At 37.9% G+C, this 19,793-nt stretch overlaps 1 protein-coding gene across 1 annotated transcript in view; it reads right to left on the reverse strand.

Annotated features, from left to right (window-relative positions):
- LOC136828638 (fibrocystin-L-like) overlaps nucleotides 1-19,793 on the reverse strand; it is an 87,527-nt gene that overhangs the window by 58,262 nt on the left and 9,472 nt on the right. Inside the window, 15 exon segments of the mRNA XM_067086674.1 lie at nucleotides 239-398; nucleotides 893-1,043; nucleotides 1,584-1,761; nucleotides 2,713-2,862; nucleotides 3,761-3,878; nucleotides 4,812-4,950; nucleotides 5,415-6,412; nucleotides 7,948-8,102; nucleotides 8,678-8,802; nucleotides 10,384-10,587; nucleotides 15,830-16,013; nucleotides 16,274-16,447; nucleotides 16,900-17,085; nucleotides 18,711-18,955; nucleotides 19,584-19,705. Coding sequence (XP_066942775.1) covers nucleotides 239-398; nucleotides 893-1,043; nucleotides 1,584-1,761; nucleotides 2,713-2,862; nucleotides 3,761-3,878; nucleotides 4,812-4,950; nucleotides 5,415-6,412; nucleotides 7,948-8,102; nucleotides 8,678-8,802; nucleotides 10,384-10,587; nucleotides 15,830-16,013; nucleotides 16,274-16,447; nucleotides 16,900-17,085; nucleotides 18,711-18,955; nucleotides 19,584-19,705 — 3,289 coding nt within the window.

Raw genomic sequence — 19,793 nt, forward strand, 5'->3', positions numbered from 1 at the left:
GCAACAGTTCCTTGTTGAAATACGACCTTCAGCCCAACTGTTTTTTCTACTTAAGTTTCTACCAGACCTGGCAATTGCAGTCAAGAGTGACACGGTTTCATAGTAAGTTCCCTGTTCTTCAGCTAGACCGCAGGATTGGATCCCTGAGCAAGGAATACAGGAAGTAGGTCAGACTGAAACCTTAATAATATGTGTCTGTGTGTATACACACTCTTCACGAGATATTATCAAGACCCACCTTTGATAAGCAGCATCTTCAAAACATCTGTGGACTGATCCAAGAGAATGGTCTGGTCAGCATCAACGACTACCATTTGACCAGCTGAGGGCACGGGTTCTCCGCCCCAGGTGAATGGAGAACTCCACTGATCGATGTAGAAGAACTCAGCATTTTCATCCTGAAAAGATTAAACTTGAGAATTACTGAAGATTTGTTCTTTGCTTACGTTTGAGAAGTTATGAATGTGAACTGATAATAATAATAATAATAATAATAATAATAATAATAATAATAATAATAATAATAATAAGTCGACGAATTTGTGTTTCTAATTTCTACTTGTTATACATACATTTTTACAGATGAAAATTTACTAAGAAGTGTTTTTAGCTTATGATACTATCAGCCGGAGCTACAATAAGCTAAGAGCAGTACTTTGTAAATTGTCCTTCTATAAAAACAAATTTCACTGAATGTGTTTTCTTTTATAAACAATAATAAATTTTGTGCGATTATTGATTATTGTATATCATTAACCCGTTATCCCTCATTACAAATATAGAAAATGCTTATCTGAATTTGTCTGATCACCATTAAAACTATAAAACTAGGTATACACTTATTACCAGAAGCTACTGAAACGTAATCTTCTACACTGAATATTACACTGACCGTGATAGCTGTTCCAGCCCCGGGTACAGTAACAGTGACTGGGAATATCCCGGGTCCGAGATGACTCTCCGTGACGCAAGAAATCTCGTTGGGTTTCTCCTCTGCAACAACGCACTCTGAATCCCCGATAGCCACGGTGTTTCCCTTTTCCCTGAAATTGTGAGATGTATTTGAATGCTAGCCTCGCTGAAATAAATTATGTTTGAGATGGACGAAGGTAAACGCTGATCTTTCATCATCTTCGTTCTTTGTAGGGTGGCAATACTGTAAGCTTTCATGTTAGTGTTGTAGGCATCACAAATCTACGGCATTTGGACCTACAGTTTCAGAAAATTCTTTGTTCATAAATACCGTAGATGAAACGACACAAACTGAAAAAGCTATTTGACGATCTTCTATTGCATGAAAATTAGTGTTTGCATCTGCAGCAAGCAAATGCTGACTTTTAATATCAAAGATACTAATATTTTCAACTACAAATCCCTCAAACTAAACGGTAATATGGTGAGAGATATATTTTAATCAGAGTTGATTGCCTTGTCTTGCCTTAACAATGTATTAAATACTGCCACTGACTTGTCACTCTTCCTGCTTTCTCTTTATGCTTTCAATGGTATTTTTTCTCCCAGTTTAAAACATAGTCTAGATTTCCCAGATGTTAAACAAAAAAAAAACTCAGAGCTATACATACGCAAACCCAGTGCCATTGATTTTTATCCTGGTGCCACCTGCAGTGCCTCCCCTTTTCGGCGTGACATCACGGATGGAAGGAGTCAAGGAAGCGTTATAGGTGAATCCATTCCTAGATGTTTCCAGCGGCCCATTTTCACTGGTTACTATTAGGTCACAGTTCTTACTTTTTAAGGTACCTGAAGATGGAACGAGCTATTAATTAATATATATAAACAAAAATCAGGATTACGTCTAAAATCATCACTGTTAAAACTGTTGCTTGTGTCCTTTGGTGTTAAGTTGTGCACTGTAAAAGACTTGGGTACAAAACACAAGTCACCTTTCGGATCGCAGAATATTACAGAATATTAAACGGTTTTCAAAAGAAAATTTATTCCTATTATTAAGCAAAGTTCTCTAGTGTGCAAACTGCTCTCAAAATTAAAGGAAGTTAGGAGCTCCAAAATAAACAATAACGTTGGAATATTTTTTTAGGATAAATTTATTTAATTTTAGTAAATTAAACCAAAAACAAGGCTGAAAGGGCGCTAAAATATGATTTAGATATATTCAGGCAAGATAAATTTCAAAGTTTTATTATAAAAGTAATCTATTCTCAAATAAACAAGTTAATCAAGCAGCCAGAATTTAAGCGTTTGTTACTCAATGCTAACAATTAAAACCGTCCATAACTTGTAGAAAGTAAGGAAGAATAGAATGACTGATAGAATAATCACTGATTGATAGCATAATCAGTGTGCACATGAAATGAGAAACGGTAGATGGTAAATCTGACTGAACTGGACTGTAAAAGTTCCTCCCTTTCTCAATAGTTAAGAAGACGACATCGTCTCTGGTCACGAAAATACAATTTTTCGTCACCGCTAGAAATGTTCATTGAACATTTCCCTGTTTCACTGTAAAAACGTCAACGTCCAGCAATTTAAGAATACCTCATATTCTTTTACATCTAATTTGCAGGTCTGTCATTTATGAGTACTTCAAATTACCTTAGGGCTATAGTCCAGTTGTCATTTAAGAATGTCTCTTCTGCGAATAAAAACCAAGCTACCTTACTGACAGTCATATAACACTGCGGATGGATTCCGTCCAAACTATTACCTGTAGGTCTGAACGACAGGACTTACCTCGATCCGCTGGAGGTACCTGGCACGTGAGGGAAGTATATGAGGCTCTCGTGACGGAGCAAGAAGCATTGCACACGGTGACCGTGGTACTTTGACCAGCGGGATCAAACCCGAAGCCTGTGATGTTTATGACGACGCCACCGAACCCACCTGTGGTTGTGAGACATACCTGTCTTTACCTGGATGCATGTATGCGCGTGGTGCAATGGTTGACACACACACACGTACACACACACACAAACATATAGTGTATATATATATATGTATGTATATATATAATGTATTTATATATACTCGTATGTATGTATGTACAGTATGTATGTATGTATATATATATATATATATATATATATATATATATATATATATATATATATATATATATATATATATGAAACCTCATAGTAATCTTGTCATGATATCAGCAACACCAGCAAAAGGAACAGGGTTCATTAAACCCATTGTAGTCTGTTGTTCTAAGGAGTAAGTCATAGTGCATGGTAATTAGTCAACTATGGTGATTCATAACCAATGGACAAAAGACTTATTGAAAACCGGCAGGGTGACATCTGAAACCACGCCTTCAGAAAGGAAGAGAGAGAGAAAGAAAGAAAGAGAAGGAAAAAATATCATATATAACATATATATTATATATATAAACTATATAATATATACATATCACCATACACCTTTTTCGCTATCGGACATGATGCCTTGCAATTTTTCTTGAACCTTACAGACTAAAATATTGGAGTTCTATAGCTCTGCGCTCATATGTATTAATGAACACATCATCACAATACAATATAAATGACGAAATTCTGTGGGAGTCTGTCTGGATGAATGTATGAATTTTATTCAACCAAATCAAGCAAACATGAGGGTTGCATACTCTTCACAATGAGATCATTCCAACCCGTATGAAAAATCACTAAACCTGCAATTAAATATTTGCATAAAGAACCTAATTTAAGCAATAAACTCTCTCACTCGCAATATATAAATAAAATGAATAATTTTATCACCAATACTGGAAGGAAATTCTTACCTCGGGGTGGCTCGATCGATGTGATCGAAAGGTCGAACGTCACTAACTGCTCATTCGAGCAGCCGTATTTTTTGTCCCGGACGGACACAGTGTAATTGCCAGCCGGCAGTTCCATTGCCTGGGGATCAAAAGCAGACGTCAGGCAGGACGGATAGTCATGGAATGGAATATAGAGTTTAGGCCAAAGACCAAGCACTGGAACTTTTGAGGTCATGCAGAGATGGAAGGGAAATTGAAAGTAGGTAGGTTTGAAAGGTGCAACAGGAGGAACACCTCGCAGTTGCACTATGAAATAATCGTTAGGAGGGGTGAATAGCAAGATAGAAGAAATATATGAATAGAGGTACAGTAAAAGGAATGAAATGGGTTGCAGCTAGAGGCCGAAGGGACGCTGCAAAGAACGTTTAGTAATGGCTACAGTTCACCCCGTGAGGTGCACTGACGGCACTCCCCCCTGCGGGGGATAGTCACGGAAATTACGGAGAACATTTTCCAAAACATTTCGGATAACACCTACACAGCAGAACAGCGATGAATAAAATCAAGGAACAGAGAAACGTGACTCTTTGATTCATAACTGGAATTATTGATGAACATCAATCTTTATATCATTATAGAATTTACTGAGAGACGAAAAGTACTGAAAGAATGTGAAGGACAGATGTGATGTGACTGACTTACTACGGTGTTATCCATCTCTCTATAACAAAAGCATATATTTATAACAACTTGTAAAGATAACACCTCTCTATAACAAAAGCATATATTTATAACAACTTGTAAATCAACGATTTTTTTCTTTCCTCATTTTCGAAAAATAGAAAATTACAGTATACATCCATAAAGGAAAGTCAACTACGACTAACGAGTTCATTAAAATCAATCCTTTTTTAATAAAGAAATCTTTATCTTTTTCACCTGTTCCAATGCATACCTATGAGGAACAAGAGCCCAATGAATAAATAAAAATGGAAAATGTGTCGTGAGTTTTTGGCTCACGGTAGTCTCATTCATCTTGCAATATAAATCAACGATATATCCGTACACATACCTTGCAGGTTACTGTCGTCGTGTTAAAGACAACCACGTCACACATACTGTCTCCGATCAGCACTTCAGGTTTTCCGGAGATGTTGAAATTAGTTCCATTAATCACAATGTCATCTCTTGCTCTTATGTTTTCCTTTGGTCTGCAAGACAAGACAGACACTGTAACCACTTAGTGCCCATTCCTCACGTAGCTCTGACCACTAGTAGTCAATGTATGTGTAAGTAGGCTACGTGAAATGAATTCTGTTATTTACTTGTAAATATGTTATTGTTAAAAATATGACAGTGAACTGATACGTGCTCCTGTTAGTTCATCAACGTAAATGTTGATGAGCTATACTTTTTCTATGCGCAAATGCACGTTGACGAAGGCAATTATGAAAAGAAATAGTCACTTATTCTAATGACAGTAATGCTAGTAATGAGGTATTATAGCATACTGTTTACAATACAAATCATTTTATTTAATTCTAAGGGGTCTAAATACGACAGAGCTTATACCTTTCTTGTTCTTGCGTGTCCGGTTTTCTACTCTATGATAGGTAACAATTTTTCAGTTAATGACCTCACTGAAAAGAAAATTTTCATTTGAAAAAATGCTTACGTAACAGAGCTGATGACTGGAGTTTTGCTTTGCGCGTATGAAAATGTTGGTCCGTTCAGTGTCTCTCCAGCAACGCGGACTTCAACCGTAGCATTTCCCGGGGAATGGGGAGGCGTCCAACAAGCAAGCACGGTCACTTCCGCCTTCTCCAACTCACACGATTCACCGTCAATTTCCACCTCTATGGCCCCTGGCTTAAATCCTGTCCCATTAATGGTCAAAAGGGTGCCACCATTAATGCTGCCTTCCGCGGGACTCATTGCACTAATGGCGCTCTTGATGATTACTGGCCGCATGTTACCTCCTATGATCCCATCACCGTGACCCCTGATGCATAGGGCAACCTTGTACGAACCAGCAGGGAGATCCTCGGATGTGCAGGAAATGGACTTATCTGTCACCGCGTTGGGAGAACAGGAGTAAGAAGTTGCTTCGATCTCTCTCTTTTCTCGATAGATCGCTGGCTCTGGAGAATCCTCCGGCGATGGTCGCGTCCCTCCTACTTTCCATAGACCCAAATCTTGGCTGTGAGAGAAACTCCTGGCTGATGTACCTGTAAATTCCCTCCAAAAGCTAGAAGTCTCTCCTACTACATCGAACAATGAGCTATCTATCACGGGACGACGCGAGGTTGCGATTTTATCCACCTCTTTAAAGGCCTCTAGGAACTCGTCGTAATTGTCAGACTCTTCGGCAAAAATCATGACGTCATCGTCGTCCTGGAACTTTGTATTCCTCTCTTTAGGGTTTACAAATTCCTTGGCCACATTTTCCTCCTCCTCCTCATCACCATCATCATTACCGTCCGCCCTCAGAATGCTTCTCTTTCCTCTTAGGAAAGATGGGACGAAAGTGATGCTAACTTTGGACAGATCGTTAGTAAAGCCAGATCCTTCGAGCTCGACCTTATTCCCAGTCATTTTCAGTTGTTGGACATAGGGCGTGGAGGCCGCACTGGTGGTGAAGGTGCGATTTAGGCCTTCGGATACTGGTTGTATCTATTTTCAAAAGAGGATACAAAATAATTATACAATCTGTTTACCAACATGCCTAACTTATCAGAAAGCTTTGTGAGATGATAATAGGCACAAAAATATAGAAAATACAAATAACATACGAAATCTATAAGTACACATGTCAAGATTCATGGATTTTATGCATGGGGAAACAAAGACATATAGAATAAGAAGCGTCGATAATAATAACATACAACATGCAGAAAGGATATATACCCATACAACTGAGTCAAAAGTAGAACACTTATCATACACACTGACCCATAAACACACACACATACACAAATACACACACATGCATTTATACAGTATATATGTACTGTATAATGTACATATACATATATATTTATGTAATATATATATATATATATATATATATATATATATATATATATATATATATATATATATATATATATATATATATATATATATATATATATATATATATATATAAAGTATACGTACGTGTGTGTGAATGTGTATTGTAAGTTTTGATGAGTCTGGTACCTGAGTCAGGAGGGGAGAGGGGGTACGAATTGCGGAAAGGCGTCTGGGGAGGAATTAAATACCCAAAGGGCAACACTGATGAGGTCAACCCTCCCCTCGCGAAGAATCTTTGAATTTAATTTCCGGTTTTCAAATTTCTTTTCAAAGGCAGAACTTTGCAGTATAATTGGGTATAATTAAAGATGCCCTTTTATTGTCATTTTCAGTAAGGTTAACCGTCTTCCCTGTTCTCACACTCAAACGTTTGAGGCAATTTCTTCTTCAGAACAGTATGCAGAATTATAACAGATTCGTATACCAAACTGACCCAATTCAAGTATCCCTGAGATTATTTTGGCTCCTATATTTTCAGCTTTTAACACAAGTAGATCTGTTAATGTTATTTCATATATGAACAGTACACATGCATGTTTATGTGATATATATATATATATATGTATATATATATATATATATATATATATAAAAATTATATATATATATATATATATATATATATATATATAATATATATATATATATATATAAAACCCTAAGCATACAATTCTACGGTGCGTATCTGTGTATACGCGTGCATGTGTACGTACACGTATTGCGTAAATGTATAAATGAAGAGTCTAGAGAAATACAGTGCACTTTTTACCGTCACATTCATCATTTAACTACTGAATGTGCGCAAAACCTTGTGAAAAACTACCACAATCTCACAATCGCTTCTGCATACATTAACTTAGAAATCCATTAACAACACTAGTCCCCATCAAGCTTTCGGCAACATTCATTCCCATCTGAAACCTTGCATCGAAATTCATGGATATTCAACCTGTTTCGAAATAGCACCGTTTTCGCATCGTGAATTAAATAAAAGATTTGATGGAATAGTAAATTATTTCATGGAAGTGCAATAACCAAAATATTTACGCATCAGTATTTCAGTACCAGATTCATTTATATAGGACATCATTAAGCATTAATTTTTTTTTTTATCATCTAGAGCCTAGACTGACCATGTGGCCGGATATCAGAACACTGAGTAGGTAACTCCCAGGCTCTTGCGCTTCCGTCACGCAGCTGATGACGCTCGAAGTCAAGTGCTCGATGTGACACGAAGATCGTCCTACTTGGACAACCACTTGGCCGTCGTATGGAAGAAGTCCCGAACCTACAAAAAAGAGCCCGTGTGAATTGAGGGGTGCTTTATTCATTTATCATTTAATATATAACATTATTATTATTATTATTATTATTATTATTATTATTATTATTATTATTATTATTATTATTATATTAAAATGCGTAGTAGCGTGAACCTTGAAATGGAGAAAAATCCAGTTATGTATGGGTATATATATATATATATATATATATATATATATATATATATATATATATATATATATATATATATATATATATATATATATATATATACTATATATATATATATATGCATTTATTTTTAAAATATTTGTACCCATACATAACTGGATTTTTATCCATTTCACACACACACACACACACACACACACATATATATATATATATATATATATATATATATATATATATATATATATATATATATATATATATATATATATATATATATATAGTATTATATGTGTATGTGTGTATGTGCTTGTGTCTCTGTGTTCGTAGAGTGTATTTGCAGTATTGTGGTTTTTTTTACATGAATTAATTAGTGAGTAAAAAATCAAAATATACTTCACAATTGACCTGTGATGTTGATGAGGGTGCCTCCACGGACTGATCCGGTCTTTGGTTCGAAGGATGAAATAGATGGGACAATGGTGACTTGGCTTTCTAATTCCACGTTGTTGACCTTAAAACCAGCAGTTCCCCTAAGTGGAAAACAGTCCACATTTTATATTTATAACGTATTTTTTTTATTAACGTATTTTTTTAACCCTCAGGTATGTATGGAGACCCATGTTGTATTTTCATTGCGAGGAAAAAAGGCTACGTAATTTACCAGATAACTAACTAAAATTGTGTAAAGGTTTGCAATAGAAACATGTAAGAAAACGCAACAGTCCATTCATGCTCAGATAATTTTTTCCGGCATATTAACTCCAACATTCTCTCTCTCTCTCTCTCTCTCTCTCTCTCTCTCTCTCTCTCTCTCTCTCTCTCTCTCTCTCTCTCTCTCTCTCTCCAAAATTTGCCGAGAAACTTCATAAGACAGTCTCCTTCAGCTCCTGTGGGCCATGAAGGTTTATAAAGTAAATATTATAAAGTAAATACAGAACTTTTGAAATCATTCACCAAGAGGATAACTATGGGCGGCTGATCATTGCAAGAGTGGTAGGCTAAACATCTGCTTCTGCAACTTATGCTGAATAACCGAATGTCATCCGATGACATCCTCTCTCTCAGCAGGAGCAAATTACGCTGCAAGCCTTCAGGACTCACCGGAGTCAAAAGAGACAGTTTTGTGAATTATTATTAATTTTATGAAAACAGTTTTACCAGACCACTGAGCTGATGCTTAGTTCTCACAGGGCTGCAGCTGGTCCGAAAGATTTGTTTTTATTTATATTTTTAAATTTATGCTCTGTCAATTAAATTGCAATTGTTCACAAACTCTATAACTAGATTAATTTCAAATGTAGACATTTCGGACAAAATTTCTCTGATCAGTTTATCTCCGAAACTTGATGTTCCTTGCTGATTATACTTCGGACACTCCCAAAATAAATGTTTATATGTTATCATTACTTTACATTCAGATAATTCAGGAGCAGGGTTATGTGGATTAGTCATTAGATGTCCGTGTGCTAGACGAAACTGGCTTATTCGGAGACGCGTCAGAAAAGTTTTGTGAAGGTTCATGACAGTTCGACCGACCTGTCTTAACCAATCCCATTTCTTTGTTGAAATTCACTTATCATACTTCTTCCTTTTTTATATTCTATTTCTCGTCGCACCCGCATTTATGTAACATTCTGGTTTATTTGCAGAGCTTTTATCGCCTTGGTGATAACCATGAATTAACGGTTGTAATCGCGTCTAGCATAACAATGCAAATAGAACATGGCCGCTATTTTCGTCCTTTCCTTCAGAAATTTAGCATCAAGGATAAGAAATGGCACGGGGAACTGGGAAAGTGTTGCCTGAAAATAACAGAAATTTTGGCTGCATACATTCATACTTACATGAATTTAGATAATTCATCATTGTCGGTGCTAAAAATGATGACATGACGAATTTGAGATTTACTCGAATATTTGAAACAGTGGAAGGAAAACATGGATACTAACTCATTTTGAGTGTACGTGCAAAACGTATAGATTGTATAAACTACACTGATGTAAAAATGTATGCATAAATGTGCAAAGATATGATGTAATAAAGCAGAAAAAAATTAAAGGAGCTTATGCATCTTTAAGGCTGTATGAAAAAATTAACCTCTCAGAACGAACCTGTCAGCTATAGTGACCTCTATCGGCAAAGGACGCAGAGAAACGAGGTCCTCTTGATCTTCTATAGTGCAAGTAAGCCCTCTGTCAGAAACAGAGATCACTCTGCAATGCGTCTCACCGATCTTTACCTTAGCTTTGCAAGTTTTTGACCCGAAACCGGTGCCTGTGATGTTCAGGGTGGTTCCGACCGTCGATTGGAGGCCGCTGTAAGAACAGATTTTAAAAATAATTAACCTTACTTATTCTTTTATTTTAAAAAGACGTGAAGATGCCCAGACTGACGTACTAAATTTAAAAATATATGAAGGTAGAGTTTATTTCCCCGTGGAGTGAAACCAAAGAAGACGAGATCTTCCGCCTTTAAGGTTTTCTCAAGCAAAGATATAGCCAAAACAAACTTACAAAAGGGACTGTTTTACCAAAACACAACTGAAGTGAAAGCGGTTAGTCTTCAAAGGAGGAACAGCTGTCCTGGATTAACCCAGGCACTGGATCGACTATGGATAAGCCGAAGACAAAAGGCGAACTGAATGATAATCTTCTTTGTGCCCCAGAGTGGAAAATCTCACAGGAACATCTGGGCCTACAGTAATAAAACGATGAAAGATAATGTATTTGTCTCAAAGAGACTCCCAAGAATCTGCTTTAATACAGGTGACAAATGATTATGATACTGATCTAAGTCTAGGCTCTGTGGCCCTCATCCCATCCCGCGCAAAATGCTAATGACCGACAGGTCACGTTGAGACCTACTGACCGTTAGAAGCCCTATGGTCAGCTTAATCAGACCTTGATCAGTTTTAGGGACCTATAATTGCTGCTCTGTTGAAAATCGCTACTACGCTTGTTCGCTTCAGATTTAAGTGGCTCATGCCAGACTGAGCCCATGCCCTAAGGTACCTCGTAAGTATGGTAAGGGGTTAAAGGGAGTAGGAAGCCTGATATGGACCTGTGGACTCACTACACAACAGACATCACTGCAACGTATTGTTTTCATTGTTACCGTGTTCAAAAATATCAATGTAGGCCCTAATAACAGAAAAAACAAAGGCTAGCAGTGATTATACTAGCACATCTTAAATGTATATTTAATTTAAAATTTAAATGCAGTACAAAATGCGTCAAAATATTTAATATGACGAAGTCAGGCACCAGCTCGAGGGGTACAGTCGATTAGAGATAATCACATTTGGAATTCTGAGTCCTCTTTTGAGGTATAAATGGTTCCTCAGTCTTTGAATTTATACACACACACTATATATATATAGTCTTTGAATTTATACACACACATACTATATATATATATATATATATATATATATATATATATATATATATATATATATATATATATATATATATATATATATATATATATATATATATATATATAATATACATACACACACATATATATATGTATATATACAATGCATATACGTATACATATACATATAGATGGATATACATATAAATTTAAATATGTACATAGTTGTGGCTAACCCCTAGATAAGTAGTATTCACGTACACGCCCAAGTATTTGGGTGTGTCCGTTTCCCCCCCTTAATAATAGTGACCTGGAGGCCAATCCATTTACTCAGGCAGATGCCACCCATCCAGACCCAGTCATTTTTTTTTTATTATTTCTGTAAACACGCTGATAATTATGAGAGAGAAGTTAAGTATACCTTAGTTTTACCAGACCACTGAGCTGATTAACAGCTCTCCTAGGGCTGGCAGAGAGAGAGAGAGAGAGAGAGAGAGAGAGAGAGAGAGAGAGAGAGAGAGAGAGAGAGAGAGAGAGAGAGAGAGAGAGAGAGAGAGAGAGTGTTTCAAAACTTTTTCCCATACTGCATTGATGATTATGAATAGTTGCTATGCGGAAATGTCTTAATATTTGTACAAACAACGCATGAATTCGGAGGCATTAGCAATTTAATCATATATACCTATATATATATATATATATATATATATATATATATATATATATATATATATATATATATATATATATATAAATTATTATATAAATTATATATAAAACCAAACAACTTTCAGGTTTTTCCAATGACGCCATCCTAATTGACAACGCAACTGGGTACGAGATGACTTCGTTATGTGTTGATCTGAAGTTTCTGCGAGCTGACAAAGTCACAATAATATACTTGACTGACTAAACAAGTTAACCTGCTCACTATGGTTGTTCTTCAGCTGAAATGTGACTTGTAGTTACCGTAGAGTTTACAGTCTCATTTCTTTCATCGCTCTTTTCAATTACGATCACTTCATTATTATCATTACAACAACTTCATTATTATCATTACAACAGTCTTCAATAAGATGTTCCCTTTGACAAATCGATGATGAATAAATCAATACCAAAACCAACAATCCACATAAAATTTTAGATAATCTGCTGTAAATATACTCGGAAAAGTAAACGGATGCAAAGGTCATAATTGAGATAATATGAAGCTCAAACATCTATACACCAGAGTTTATTACTAGTATCACCGTTATTGTTGTTGTTAAATGCCTAAACTTTTCCGTGATTACTTACGGGGTAATTTCCTTTAGAACATACGCTAACATTTTACATTAACTAATGTGGATTGACATAAGTTCTGACGTTCACTTTCAAGGGCAAAAAAAAAAAAAAAAAAAAAAAAAAGTCGATTACATTTTCCTTGTACGAGGTTTTCAGAAAAGCTGTACAGAGCTTTCGACATCAAGAGAAGAGTTTCACTGGATTACATTTTGTAGCTCACTGGATAAAGCTGTACTTTCACTGGATAAAGCTGAGGCTTTCACTGGATAAAGCTGTACGAGGCTTTCCTGGATAAAGCTTTCACTGGATAAAGCTGCGATGCTTTCACTGGATAAAAGCTGCACGAGTCTTTCACTGGATAAAGCTGGCTTTCACGGGATAAAGCTGAGAGTCTTTCACTGGATAAAGCTGCACGGGGCTTTCACCGGATAAAGCTGTACGAGGCTTTCACCGGATAAAGCTGTACGAGGCTTTCACTGGATAAAGCTGTACGAGGCTTTCACTGGATAAAGCTGTACGAGGCTTTCACTGGATAAAGCTGTACGAGGCTTTCACTGGATAAAGCTGCACGAGTCTTTCACTGGATAAAGCTGTACGAGGCTTTCACTGGATAAAGCTGTACGAGGCTTTCACTGGATAAAGCTGTACGAGGCTTTCACTGGATAAAGCTGTACGAGGCTTTCACTGGATAAAGCTTTCACTGGATAAAACGACTGCTTTTTCACTGGATAAAGCTGCACGAGTCTTTCACTGGATAAAGCTGCACAAGTCTTTCACTGGATAAAGCTGCACGGGGCTTTCACTGGATGAAGCTTTCACTGCATAAAGCTGAGGCTTTCACTGGATAAAGCTGTACGAGGCTTTCACTGGATAAAGCTGTACGAGGCTTTCACTGGATAAAGCTGTACACTTTCACTGGATAAAACTGGATAAAGCACTAGTCTTTCACTGGATAAAGCTGCACAAGTCTTTCACTGGATAAAGCTGTACGAGGCTTTCACTGGATAAAGCTGCACGAGTCTTTCTGGACAAAGCCGCACGAGGCTGGATAAAGCTGTACGGCTTTCAGGCTTTTCACTGGATAAAGCTGTACGAGGCTTTCACTGGATAAAGCCGTACGAGGTTTTCACTGGATAAAGCTGCACGGGGCTTTCACTGGATAAAGCTGCACGGAGCTTTCACTGGATAAAGCTGCACGGGGCTTTCACTGGATAAAGCTGCACGGAGCTTTCACTGGATAAAGCTGTACGGGGCTTTCACTGGATAAAGCTGTACGAGGCTTTCACTGGATAAAGCTGCACTTTCACTGATAAAGCTGCACAAGGGCTTTCACTGAATAAAGCTGCACGGAGCTTTCACTGGATAAAACTGTACGAGGCTTTCACGGGATAAAGCTGTACAAGGCTTTCACTGGATAAAGCTGTACGAGATTTTCACTGGATAAAGCTGCACGAGTCTTTCACTGGATAAAGCTGCACTTTCACGGGATAAAGCTGCTTTCACTGGATAAAGCTGGATAAAGCTGAGGGCTTTCACTGGATAAAGCTGTACGAGGCTTTCACTGGATAAAGCTGCACGGATAAAGGCTTTCACTGAATAAAGCTGTACGAGGCTTTCACTGGATAAACCTGCACGAGGCTTTCACTGGATGAAGCTGTACGAGGCTTTCACTGAATAAAGCTAAAGCTGTACGAGGCTTTCACTGGATAAAGCTGTACGAGGCTTTCACTGGATAAAGCTGCACGGGGCTTTCACTGAATAAAGCTGTACAAGGCTTTCACTGGATAAACCTGCACGAGGCTTTCACTGGATAAAGCTGTACGAGGCTTTCACTGGATAAACCTGCACGAGGCTTTCACTGAATAAAGCTGCACGAGGCTTTCACTGGATAAAGCTGCACGGGACTTTTACTGGATAAAGCTGTACGAGGCTTTCACTGGATAAAGCTGTACGGACTTTTACTGGATAAAGCTGTACTTTTCACTGGATAAAGCTGAACGAGGCTTTCACTGGATAAAGCTGTATGACTGGATAAAGCTGTATTTTCACTGGATAAAGCTGTACGAGGCTTTCACTGGATAAAGCTGCACGAGGCTTTCAATGGCTAAAGCTGTACGAGGCTTTCACTGGATAAAGCTGAACGAGGCTTTCACTGGATAAAGCTGTACGAGGCTTTCACTGGATAAAGCTGAACGAGGCTTTCACTGGATAAAGCTGTACGAGGCTTTCACTGGATAAAGCTGCACGAGGCTTTCACTGGATAAAGTTGCATGAGGCTTTCACTGGATAAAGCCGTACGAGGCACGAGGCTTTCACTGGATAAAAACGTGATCATCACTAAAGTCTGCAATTCCTCACAAATTTTTGATAAATAGAAACGATGACGTACACGTAGATTTGAGAAAAATTCTTAGATTCAGTGGTCATTTCTGTAAAAGTCTCATAAAACACTGAATTTGCTCTTAAGAGGTTGCTAAAAACTATCATTAATTGTGTCCTGATCTCAGTATTTGTACCATGTAGAGACCATAATGAAACTAGATGCCTTCATTAAGCAAGATTACAGTAAAAATGTTGGATTACGAAAGAACATATAAAGAGCTCCAATGTTTGGATAATTCCCAGCTGAACAGCGGTACTGCTATATCAGCCTTCGACTGTACAAAAATTAAAAAAAACACCATGATTTCATGCCGGTACACTCGCTGAAAAAAGCAATAACAAGTCAAATTTTGGTTCAAAAACTAATGCAGAGCTCAGAACTCAGACTCATCAACCAAATCAGCCAAAGGCACATTTAAGCATGATCACTAGCCTTATTTGAAGGAACCAACTGCTGCGACGGGTTGTGTCCCGAGCCTATCTATACAGTCTAGAAGGTCACTTCTAACTTACCTGAATATCTCTGACACAGGCGTCTGATTGGCAGACACGCCAGTGATCTGGGGAGTCCAGCAAGGGTCGGTTACAAAGACAAAACCACTTTGGTCTTCAATTGTAGGATATCCATCCAGGCACCCTGATATTGCTTCTGCCGCCATTGGAGTAGCTCCACATTCTTCTAAGGTGACACTTACAACTTCATGGATGACCATGTTGATAAGGGTAAAACAAAAAGTGATAAGGCTAATTAGAAAAAATAAATCACCACAAATAACTATTGCAAAGAAAATCTTTGTCTCAAGATAAATGATACAAAAGTTACATTGATTCTAAACTAATATCTAAACTTGGGTTGAAAATATACAAGTTGTAATGATCTTTATACGACACAACCATATTAAAATAATCAGTTGTTACTCATTTGTTCTGGAACCGTTTCTTTCAACTGTGATTTACCTTCACGATTAGGCTTATATTCAGCTTCCACTCCCGCAAAAGTGACCCTTATCGCCTGAAAGCCTGGAGTTGGTGCTGTCACCTCAACTTGACCAGATGAAACGATCCCATTTGAAAGGGGGTCGCTAGCGTAGTAATAAGTCCCAGAATTTGGGAAACCGTATGTAAAGGTGCCTGTGGACGATTGGCTGATGTTAAGACTGAAATAAGCACTTTTTCGAATGATAGCTGTAACTACGAACTATACTGAAAGGTGAGTAATACAATAATAAGACTATTTTCCATGCATTGGTACCTATTTGTCACGATGAAATAAAAAAATGTATACAGAATTAACAAATACAGTATGTCTACGATATTTACCATACTAAGAAATGCACAGCTACCAATGCATCATGTAGTATCATTGTTTACCTCTTTATCTAATTCACATTCAATAGCTAATTTGTCAGGAAACTATGTTATATCCTCCAAAACAAGAAAAAAATTTATCAGTAATCAGGAGTTCTTGAAAATAGCTGAAGTTCGTATAATCCGCCGTCTTCATCATGAAAGGCTCCCTGGTTACATAAAAAAAATGTAAAACGAAGAGAAACTGTGAATGCATTTCATCCCGATATGCTTACCAGCAGGGGTTGCAGGTCCCGATCTAAAACCCTTCCCATCGAAATCCTTGACAGAGGGAGAGGGCGTCGAAAAGACGTTGTAGGAAAGCAGAGAAGTTGGATCACTCCTCTGCCAAGCCCAGGTGACGGCGTCGCCTTCCAGGATTGTGAGTTTTTTGGGCTCCCAGGCGTATCCAGGCCCATATCCTGCAATACAATGAGGTACATTTGCTTTTTCTCATCTTGGAATCCATTGGATAACTGTTTTGTTCTTTACAACAGCTGGATGAACTTATATTATCGCTAGGTACCGGCACCAATAGACGGCAGAACTCCTTGAGGCCCGGCAATGGAGGGAGGGAGAGAGGAGGGTTCTCGAGTACAGAAAGACTGAAAAAATTCAGGCTGCTTAGCGTCTGGTGAGAACGTCAGACTGCAGTGAATTAACAACAATGGGTGTAGAGTCAAACAGACTGTTTTCAGCACTGATGCTCTGGCCAAGAATTTCGTGTTTCAAGGATTAATCCTGATTAATATTGTGGAATGGAATGGAATACTGAATTCTGGCCAAAGGACAAGCTCTGGGACCTATAAGGTCATTCAGCGCTGAAAGGAAAATTTAGAGTAGAAAGGTTTAAAAGGTGTAACAGGAGGAAAACCTCGCAGTTGCACTATGAAACAATTGTTAGGAGAGGGTGGAAAGCAAGAAGGAAGAAAGCGAATATGAACGGAGGCACAGTAAAAGGAATGAAATGGACTGCAGCTAGGGGCCGAAGGGACGCTGCAAAGAATCTTAAGTCATGCCTACAGTGCACCGCATGAGGTGCACTGACGGCACTACCCCCAAAAGGAGTGATTTATATCATGGAATGTGACGAATACCGGATTTTCATCTAAGATCAACGGCTGGTTATTTAAGAGATATTAGTATACACTAACATTCCACTATAGCATTCAGAGGAGAATATAAATGAAACGTAATTTTCTAAAACTTGCAGTGTCGATGGCCAAAAATTTACTGGACTTAAGTCTTCACTTTTAATTCATAGCTCCCATTAATAAGTATTGAATTTGAAATGACAAATATGTATCATCCTTCATTCACTAGTTCATTCTTTTCCTTAAATGAATAAGTCATGGTCGATGAGATCAAATCTGTCAAGAATGACTTTCTCCTATCACTTTCGCTGATACCGTTTAAAATGAAAAGGTGTCATCCAATGGAAAGATCACTGAATCACTTGCAAACTTACTGTTTTGTGACTTTCTTTATCTGTATTGTTAGATCCCTATTTCTCACTGGCACATATATGATAGTTATAAGGCCACGCCATTCTGCAGAAGCTTTCAAATCATTTGATCAATCTGAGCGAATGGTCACCTAATTTGCTAAGAAAATGTGGTGAAACATCTGTAACAACTGGAAAAATATAAACAGTAAGATGAACAAACAAAAGATAATTACCAAAAGAAGTGAGTCACAAACCAAAATATCTGGCGCCATTATACAAGACTAAAGCCAGATCTAAAAGGGGAAAATAAATATTGGTTTTCATTACAACCAATTACAGTAACACCCCAACTTAATGGAACTCGACTTAGCGGACCTTATACCATGCCGCGATATTATGATAATTTTTTGCTATCCTACGATTTTAATCTCACATTTTGAAATAAATCCCTGAAGCTGAATGTTTAGTGTGAAATACTGGGAATTTTTGACCGTGGAACTGACACAAGATAACCTTGAAAATATTCAATTGCAGGCTATAACTTACATAAAGGAATTTGTTACCTATCAGAAAGCCTGATAAGTAAAACTGCTACGGTACCTATAAGAGATCCGGTATTCCTGACGTAGTGGCGTCTCCGAATACGACGTGTGACGCATCTGATCGTGTCATTGGAACACGCAGTCACGTCGCAGGTCATGTCTTCTCCCACAGCAACGTCAATGAGGGAGCAGTTTTCGCCGAAGCCTCGTCCCTTCAAGACCACGGCTGTGCCCCCGTAGACGGATCCTCTCGGAAGCGAGGAGCCTGTTACGCTGAACGTCACGTTTACAAAGCCAACTCGGCTTGAGAGGGAGAGAAGAGAATAGAATATAGAATTCAGGCCAGTGGCCAAGTGCTGGGACCTATGAGGCCATTCAGCGCTGAAAGGGAAACTGACAGTAAGAAAGTCTGAAAGGTGTAACAGGAGGAAAACCTCGCAGTTGCACTGTGAATCAATTGTTAGGAGAGGGTGGAAAGTAAGATGGAAGAAAGAGAATGTGAAAGGAGGTACTGTAAAAGGAAAGAAAGGGGTTGCAGCTAAGGGCCAAAGGCACGCTGTAGTGTAGATCCGTCAAAGATGAGTAACATCAAGGAAGAATGAATAAGAGTTGAAGATTACGTTTATACTTTATTTTGGTCATTCGAAAAGAGTTGTAAATACAGACCATGATATTAATAAACAGATAATTATCTTCTCAAAACACAATAATAAAGATGGGAAATAGCCTCCACAAAAGAGAGAGAGAGAGAGAGAGAGAGAGAGAGAGAGAGAGAGAGAGAGAGAGAAATTACAACACAGGTAAGCCTTGAAAGTATTTGAAGATGTTGCTATGACGGCACAAATTAACGCAATATGAACATCAACAGCAATGCGCTCGAGTTTGAAATAAAAGAGGAAACGTTATATTTACGTTCTTGCTTCCGTCATACCTGTAATTCTTGTCCTTGGTGGCAAGAAGGACAAAATGTTGACCTGGGAGCAACCCCGGCGGTACCTGGCATGTCACAAGTGATTCCGTCCAGTTCAGCACAGGGCAGACCTGCTCTCCAATCTAAAAAAATGCAAAGTACTTTTAGCCATTGGATAATTGATTTACGTATTTCTGGGGCAGTCTGTGTCTTTAAATAATAGCAATTGTT

The sequence above is a fragment of the Macrobrachium rosenbergii genome, chromosome 43 (genome assembly GCF_040412425.1).
Source record: "Macrobrachium rosenbergii isolate ZJJX-2024 chromosome 43, ASM4041242v1, whole genome shotgun sequence".
In the NCBI taxonomy this organism is placed as follows: Eukaryota; Metazoa; Arthropoda; class Malacostraca; order Decapoda; family Palaemonidae; genus Macrobrachium; species Macrobrachium rosenbergii.